The 8,757-nt window shown below is 47.9% G+C and overlaps 1 protein-coding gene across 1 annotated transcript; it reads left to right on the top strand.

Annotated features, from left to right (window-relative positions):
* Window positions 1-949: 949 nt before the first annotated feature.
* INS (insulin) lies at window positions 950-5,673 on the top strand. Its single transcript, XM_013957848.1, has 2 exons — window positions 950-1,136; window positions 5,537-5,673. Exons 1-2 carry the CDS (start codon window positions 950-952, stop codon window positions 5,671-5,673), a joined length of 324 nt encoding a protein of 107 aa, XP_013813302.1.
* Window positions 5,674-8,757: the final 3,084 nt, after the last annotated feature.

Below are 8,757 nucleotides of genomic sequence, written 5' to 3'. Positions count from 1 at the left end.
CATTTGGGCTAATGTAAAGCATATAAATATGGGAAACGGAGGATGGGAAACAGTCTTCACCTCCAGGAGCAAACTTCTCTCCATCACTTGCTGATACTTCTTCGGGTAAGTCCAATTACCTCCTTTTATCTTCTACCTGTGTTTTATGATGCTGTTTTCTCAAGTGGATGTAGCTGTTAGTGACAAATGTTGGCTTGCTAGTCCAAGAAAATGAGGTCTTCTCAGGTCCTTGAGCACATTGCGTTGTTTTTGGGCCCTCATAAAGAACAGCCCCTTCTGACTTGGCACAGAGGGTTTTTCCCCTGAAGACATCTGCTGATCTCTGCTCTCCTGGGCAGGTACATCAGAAGGCTCAGCGCAATGAGTCTTCCAGCAAACAGGCTCCCCTTCAGGAGTCCAGCCTCGGGGCGGAGCAGTTTTTGCCAGTGCTGGTACATCCAAGATTTGAGCTTGCGCTGCAGTCTCTAACACTAAGCCTGAGAGAGGCCCTCCGAATGCAGTCACAGATCCTGACTGCAAAAGGCACCTGGATTTTAATCCTGCAAATTTCACAGAGTCTCCCCCTGACAGCGCCGCCCCAGAGCTCTGAGCGAGGGGTGGGATGCAGGGCAGCTGCTGCTGCTGGTTACCCCATATGTAGGCAACTGGGGCCCAGTTTGGCTCTTTGGAGGAAGTGAGCAGGGAGGGCAGGACTGACAGGAGCATTTGGGTGGATATGGACTGTTGGCTACAATTATTAGTCATTTTCTGTGACTTGCAAAGCCTGATGCGTAAAGCTGTCCTTCCCTCTCTAGCCAGAGGATCTTCAGAGAGTCCATCTGCTTCTTTGGTCTCAGGTTTGTGCCAAAGGAGCTGAAGGGTATAAGATGCCTGATGACAACTTGATTCTCCCTTGCAGCTCTCCCTGTCTCTCCTCTCCCTCTTACCCCCTGGTCTTGGCCCAGTTACCATGGCTCTCTGGATCCGATCTCTGCCTCTCCTGGCCCTTCTCGCTCTCTCTGGCCCTGGGACCAGCCACGCAGCTGCCAACCAGCACCTCTGCGGCTCCCACTTGGTGGAGGCTCTCTATCTGGTGTGTGGAGAGCGGGGTTTCTTCTACTCCCCCAAAGCCCGGCGGGACATTGAACAGCCTCTAGGTAAGTGAGGACTCCCCAGCAGCCTGGCAAGGTGCCTTGCCAGCTCTTTTGCTGTTTGAACAAGTTCTCTTCAAGCAGGAACTCACACGCTCTGTGTAGACACTTGGTGAAGATATTGCTTGGTCGTAACAAGCTGCTTCTCCCTTCAGAGTGGTCTGTGACAAAAGAGGAGTCCCAGATATGCTAGAGGTGCCCTTCTGCACAGAGGGGAGGAATGTGTGCAGCATAGGGGTACGGGTTAATTACAGTAATATGCTCCTTTTCTCTGGTGGCAACCAGGAGTCCAGCCACCAACTGTGACCGCAGTTGTATACTATGTGGTGTAAAAGGCCATGGCCTATCTTGGACAGTGACAGCAGTAATGTCCTCAATGGTGAATGGCAAGAATACCTTTAAAATACCAAAAGCATCATATTGCCAATGAAAAGCTCTTCAGGTTAAAAAGGCAGGTGGGAGGGAAGGCAGAGAAAGAGGATTTATGAGGCAGAAGGAATTGTCAATGAAAGCTTAAGCTTGTCTGCCTGTCTCTTGGAAATCAGAAGCTAAAAACAGCGCCCATCTCAGCCTTGTGTGGCCATTACATGGGCCTGGAAGTGACCATAGAAAGTAAAGGTGGAAAGAACTCAAGAAGCCCTCCTTTTGCCCCAGGGCAGGATCAGTTATCCCTGTATCATTCCTGACCCATGCTTGTCTAGCATGCTCTTTAAAACCTCCGGTGAGGGAGATCCTCCTGCTTTCTGAAACTGTCTGTTCCCATGCTCAGCTGACCTTCCTCTTGAAATATTTCTTCCTAACATCTAACCTGAATCTCCCTTGCTGTAAATTATTCCTTGCCTTCTCCATAGTGAACATGGGGAAGAGTCTACTGCTTTCCTCTTTATGGCTACTTTTCAAAATGCTGTTCATACTTTTAAAAAAAGACTGTTACCATGTCTAACTTCAATGCGCTCTCAGCTAAATCCCCTCAACTTCCCCAGTCTGCCTTCTTAGGTCATGTCTTCTAGATCTCTGTCCATGCAAATCATTCTCAATTTGCTCCACATCTTTTTTGAACTGTGATGCCTGGAGAAGTGCACAGGATTCCAGCTGAGGCATTATCACCAACAAGTAGAGCGAAGAAGAAACTGGAAGAATGAAGTCATGTTTTTCACCCAGTTTTCCTGCCTATGCATGTGGTTTGCCTTTTTCAAAGCAGCACTGCACTGCTGACTGGCGGTGATCGTTGTTCCCCTGGGGTCCTTTGGCTCTGCCTTCCGATGTACCAGTGGTCCTTGAAGGACTGTCCATCCCTTGTCCTGTGTGCGCAATGGAGTCTTCCTGCCTACATCTAGCATCTTACCCGAGTCTTACTGAATGGCATCCTGTCTTTTCAGAGTGTTTCTATAGTTTTCCAAGGTAATACTGAGTTCTGATCTTGCCCTTCAGCAGGCTTGCAGCCCCCCACTGCTTTATATTGTCTCTTATTTCACGGTGATAAATGGATTAGCTAGAGTATGTTGTGATGGAGCCAGTGTCCATCTTAACCTTATGGTGTATAGCAGATTAAGAAAGCAAAAAGCTGACATTCTGCAAAACCATAATAAATGAGATGGGTTTGTTTGTTTATTTTGCCTTTTTTTTTTTTTTTTTTAGTGGAGCAGTTGTTTTGTAAATTGGTAGCAAGGAAAATGCAATTTTGGCAGTACAGAGATACTCTGCTCTCTGTCACCTACCCTGTCCCCAGATGGACTAGACTGTGGGCCACCAAGGCAGGCGTTTCTGTCTAATCCCACTCTGGAAGCTACCAGCTTCCAAACAGCTCTGGAGATTCCTGAACTTGTCCTAAATGCTTTATCTGAACTTTTTGTTTCTGGGAAACAGCATTTCCTGTGCTTCTCAGTTTTGCTTGTGATCGAGTCTGAACTCCAGAGGAGCTGCAGGCAGCGAGCAAATGTCTTCTATCAACAGTTAAATTTCAAAATTGGAAACAGATTTGCAGAAAAGAAACATAACAGTAAAAAACACAACTTCAGTGCTCTGTATCTGACACTTATCCCCTTCCTGAGCTGTCACTTAGGAATGGTGTTTGGGGCATTATGCCATACAGGGACCTATTGGAAATGCTGCATTTCCATGACTTGGTGACCATCGGGTGGTGTAGGTGCAGGGACATCAGAGGAGGGAGCCAGAGGGCAAGAGCATTGCACAGGGACCACAACCTTTCTTATGACTGGATAATCCTCAGACTGATTCCTGTGCCACCGCATCCTCTCCCTGGAGGCAGAGGAGCTCTCCACCAGCTGCATCCATCTGCCACCAACAGCCATGTCCCCCACCCAGCTATCTTTCATAAAAGCTGCTTTTACCAAACACTTAGAGGAACAGGGAAGTCAGAAGACATAGAGTGACAGAACCCGTGTTTATTTCATGAAGCATAATAGCAAGCTGTGTAAGGTCTCAGGCTCAAAATATTGCTTATGGTAACTGAAAATGCTCTGTGGCAAACTGAAGTCTTTTACCCTTTTACTTCATTGCTCCCTGCAAAAGCGGGGGAGGCAGGATTCAGACAGAAACGTTGCCTGCAACCCCCTCTGTGCCGAATCCCTGCCCCAGGTTCCAGCACTTCGTATCTGAATGCGAAGGTAGGTGGGATGAGGCATTTTGGACAGCTGCCTTTGAACACTGTGTTTCCCATTCATATCTAGACACAGCCAGGACCTGCAGCGCTCAAGCTGTAACGCAAGAATGATGTCTCCCCTGGGAGATGGGTACTCGCAGTTCCTCTCAGCTTCATGTCCTCTATGAATTCAGCAAGCACACTCTCTCCTCCATCTTCTGAGTTACTAATGGAGATTTTGAATAGCACCCGGAGCAGAAGAGACCCCTGCCAAGTCCCACTCATTTTAACCCTCTAGCTCAAAGATGATCCATTATATCACCTACTCTAACTACAATACAGCTGTCCCACCCATCCTCCTCTCACCAAATAGCGGTTTCATTTGTATCCATATATGCATATACACATCTGTATATGTATGCAACTGTCCTGTGAAACAGTCTCAGAGGTCTTAGGAAGGTGAAGCAAGATAATGTCATAAAAGATAAGTAGCTGATTTTCTGTGATTTTTTCTGAAAGGTCAGCTGGACTATTTGATTTGTTTTAGATGTTTCTGAAGACCATCACACATGGATTGAGAGCTTTTTTACCCAGTTCTCTAAATATTGTAGGGACAATTTCATTAGGGCCAACCAACTTGAAAGATCTAAGAACTTTCTAGCTCTTTTCCCAATATTTTAGCCTGAGCCAATACATCTCTGTCACATGAGCTGGTTGTACTTACCATCTCCCAGCTGACCTGAAGGATGAAGATGAGTAAATCACGAAATATCCACTAGATATATCCTCTTCCATGAAATGTTGGAATAAATCTTTTCTAAGTTTTCCTCCCAGCGCACTAACACAATGATTTCTTGTCACTCTTGGGTCTTGCTCATTACATTATGCTTTGGGGACTTTGGGATTTTGCATCTTGTGCTATACTTTTATACTGCCCTAGAAACCTCATCTTATCCTCGCTTTCCATGCACTTTCTTTTTGTACTGAAGTCACTGAAGACCTCCTGATTTAGCCATACAACCCTCCCAAGTCCTGAAACAACTGTGGTTGTCAGGGGTTCTTTTCTTCCTGTAGGAAAATCACTGCTTTATTTTCTGTGTTTTCAGCAGGCGGCTAAAACCTGAACGGTTTTCTTGACAAGTTTTCAAGCTCCCATCAGCAAATGACACATTTTGTTGAGGTTTGTGTGTGTCCAAATACCCCAATTTAGCATTCCTTTTAAAACTTGTCCCCAGCTGTGAGCACGGACACACACAAACGCTTCTGCAATCAGCTCTAGGCTACCTCCAGGCAGCAAGCATGAGCAGGCTGTTCAGGACCAGCTGGGAAATGCATCCAGCCCTGGGACAAACCCTTCCTTGCAGTCCCACGGATGTCGTCGCTGTTTGCTCCGGCTCACTGCCCAAGGGGTGCTGCACTTCCAAGCAACTCATCCCTGTGGAGCAGACAAGCCCATTTTATCATCTTATTTACTAGCTGCTCACCCCAGGGAGGGTACAGGGTTTCTCTTCTTCTCCACATGGCTGCTTCAATAAAACCTCCGCGTCCCTTTGTCCCTCGTGCTGCCAATATCTGCGCAGCTTGGCTTCTTTCATGCACCTTCAGATTCTTTCTGGAGCAGAAACACAGAGCCCGAAGGTGCTACAAACAGCATCAGCATGGGGAAATCTTTGCAGTGGTCCTCCCATTTTCCAGCCTGCTCTGGCCAGTTACGGTGTCTAAAGGGGGGTCTCTGCAGAGCTCGATAGCAAGGGCTGATGTTGCATGGAGTCCCACAGCTTATCTTTTTTTTTTTTCCTGGCAGTGAGTGGGCTACTGCGTGGCGAGGCAGAAGAGCTGCCGTTCCAGCAGGAGGAATATGAGAAAGTGAAGAGAGGAATTGTTGAGCAATGCTGCCATAACACGTGCTCCCTCTACCAACTGGAAAACTATTGCAACTAGCAGAGAGGCCAGCAGCGGGGAGACGTGGGTGAAAGGGAGAAACATGCACTTATGCTATTGCACCTTCAAAGCAATTGAATAAATGTTGTGAATCTGTTCAAAGCATCGTGCCATTTAATGCATCCATCTCTTGGGGTGGGGGCGTTAGCATTTATATCAGGAGTTTGTTGTCTGTGCTCTGGTAAGTCAGTTTTAAAAGGTACCAGATATGCCTGGAGCCACCCATTGTTTAACACTATTTTTCTGCCATCCAGATGAACTGCCTGGGATTTAGGGAGGAGGATTACACAGTGCTAAAGTGGGTGCACAGAGCACCCTCGTATCCCTGGTGCCTTGTGGATGAGGTGGAGAGGGCAGAAAAATCTGAATGAGACTTATCTTTCTAGGGAAATATTGCTAAGGAATATCTATGGAAATTTCATGCTGACCAACTTCCTGAAGTTCACAGCCCAAATATAGAAAGGCAGTTGAGAAACTGAGCTTCCTCAGATACAAGACGGAAATAGTTCAGATTAAGCAAAGAATTAAGTCATCGGTTAATTGTACAGAGAAAAATCAGGGCCAACCACCATGACCAATTTAAAAAGCGTATCCAGTTCTCTCCTCTGTTTGCCAGTGGCCCAAGCAGGGTCCTTTAACAAGATGTGCTTGTTATTCACAGGTATTTGACAAATCACGTATAGAAAGCAGATTTCAGCCAAAAGGAGTTTCCCTGAGCTGTCTGCTGCCGGCACGCATTGATTGCTGTCGACGCTCACGGCTGAGCTGTGGTGCATGCAGCCCACGTAGCGGCTGCTGATCCTCGAGCGGGGTAATGCTGTCTGCTGGACCAGCTTGTTCCTCTCTTGTTTTCGCACCCACAAGTCCAGCTTTCCCTGTCTCCCCTCCATAAAGGGGCCAGGCTGCGTATCCCGTGCCAGGAGTGCTCTGACGCAGGTCCAGCCTCAACACACCGCCTTTGTCACGTCCGGGGGGTAAAATGCACCACGAGGTACCTTGCTTTGGTACGTTCCCTCCTGGGGGTTTATCCCGGTTGGGCTGGCAGTTTCGTTTGCATTGTTTTGCATTAGGAAAGCAGGGGCTTTTAGAAACATGCTCCCGAAAGTGTAGTCCCCTCTGCTCTGATGCAAAGTCATCCTTGAGGAATTGGGGATTGCCGATAACCAGGAATTTCATGGCACTGTCCATCCCCCTGCAGCCATGCACAGCCTGGGAGAGGGGGCAGCGGTGGTCCGGGCTGAATTTTGCTGGTGGCAGTTTTTGAAAGCTGGTCTGGGAGGAGACTGTGGTTTTAACAGCCTCTTGTACCACTGGAGCCCTGCGGATGGATGTTGCCTTTCTGGTCCCTCCCAGAAGTACAGCTCCCACTTCCATCGTGAGCACAAATCTGGTGAAACTGCTGCAAGCCGAAAGGCTAGAAGAGCAGCTGCCTGTCCGGGCTGCACAAGAAGAGCTGCCAAATGGCCCTCCGTACTGTCTCCCTCACGCTGCAGGAGAGCCTCGTGCATGGGACCTCTCCTCCAGGTGCCAGACCACTCCATCCACGCACTTCTCCCCTCTGTCCACCCCTCTCCCTGCACTGTCACCCCTTTGCCCGGCCCCACTGCATATTACCAGCAGCAGCGCCTGCAGCTGTGACAGGGAGCCTTGGGCCAAAACTTTGTGGTTATGAAAGCATGGCAAGAAGTTTGCTGTTCCCAAGTTACTTGGCTCCCGCAAAGCCTCGCAGTGTATCGCTCTGGTGGTTTCTAAAGAACGCTCCCCAGAAGCACTTCTAGCTGTGCTAGTGCCCCATGAGATCACCAGGGTTTGTGTTATTTCAGTAAAAATACCGGAGCTATTGCTCATGGTAAAGCCATCATTATATTTAGGCACGTAATGGGGTTCCAGCAATTCCACACGCTCCATCAGCCCCAAGGAGAAGTGGCCCTGAGTCCAGAGGCAGAGAGGAGATAGGGCCTCTCAGTCAGCTTGCAAGGTCTCAAGGGGAAAGCATGTCTGAGGAGAGGAGCATTGCGTGCGGCAAGTCTTCCTCGTGGGGCATTGCTCTGCTCTGCAGCTGGAAATCCCAGACTTGCTGGAGGCCGGTCTGGGACCAGGACCCATGTCACCTATGGCTGCAATCCTGAACATGCCTGCCAGGGGTCTGCTCATGGGCCCGCGAAAGGCAGGTAGGCAAAAAGGCTCTGTCATCAGGAGATAGATCTGCTGAACATACCTCTCTGGCACTGATTGAAAAGGCTGGGAGTCCTAAAAATGGAAGAGAAAGAGGTGGCGTAGGAGGGGACATGGCCTCGAGTGCCCGACTGCTGGACTGATATTTGCACATTTCCAAATGCTGTATGGTGGTGATGGAAACAGCTGGGAAAAGGGGGTATAGTCAAGTCCTGTGGAGATACCTCTGCCTTTCCCTTGGGCTTGGATGGATTATGCTCTCCTCTTACAAAGGACTCTTGATCCACTGTTCTCCAGCACCTGAAATTTTCCTATATATTTAGAGGATTTGGTCTCAGCAAGGTTGAGTGAAATATCAGTGTCTGGACAGAAAAGGTTTCATAACCGTTTTTATTGAATAAGCTGGTGACTTTTATAGGAGAGCACCCACAGAGTTAGCACTTCTGCAAATTCTCAAGAGCGCCCTATATTTTGCTTTGGTCCCTTCTGCCAGCCACCGGAGGTAGAAGGGATGTTTCTTGTGTGTATCCACACTACTGTCACCGTAGGTGTACTTGTCTAGCTAAGATGAGAGGAGGGTCTTCCTTTCTATTAACTCTTTGTATTTCAGATGGTAGCTTGGAGCCAGCCCCACGGTTGTTAGATACCAGGTGAATATATGACATGTACAAGTATCTATAGTACTTTCACTGTTTTACACACAAAACCCCAAACACCCTTAAGTGACCCAGATGGCAAAAGAAGTGTGTGATAGAGCCAAGAATTGAACCCAAGGAAGATGACAAAGTTAGAAATTTTCTAAAGAAGACTTTTTCTTTGTTTTGTAAAAAATCTGTTTTTAGAGAAACTATCATTCCCACTTGATTCAGAAGGAGCTGTCACTAGAGTGGGGATTGCTAGGACTTTCTG

Source organism: Apteryx mantelli, chromosome 4 (assembly GCF_036417845.1).
Source record: "Apteryx mantelli isolate bAptMan1 chromosome 4, bAptMan1.hap1, whole genome shotgun sequence".
Lineage (NCBI taxonomy): Eukaryota > Metazoa > Chordata > Aves > Apterygiformes > Apterygidae > Apteryx > Apteryx mantelli.
The sequence above is the reverse complement of the archived record's forward strand: the minus strand, read 5'-3'. Positions and strand labels throughout refer to the sequence as shown.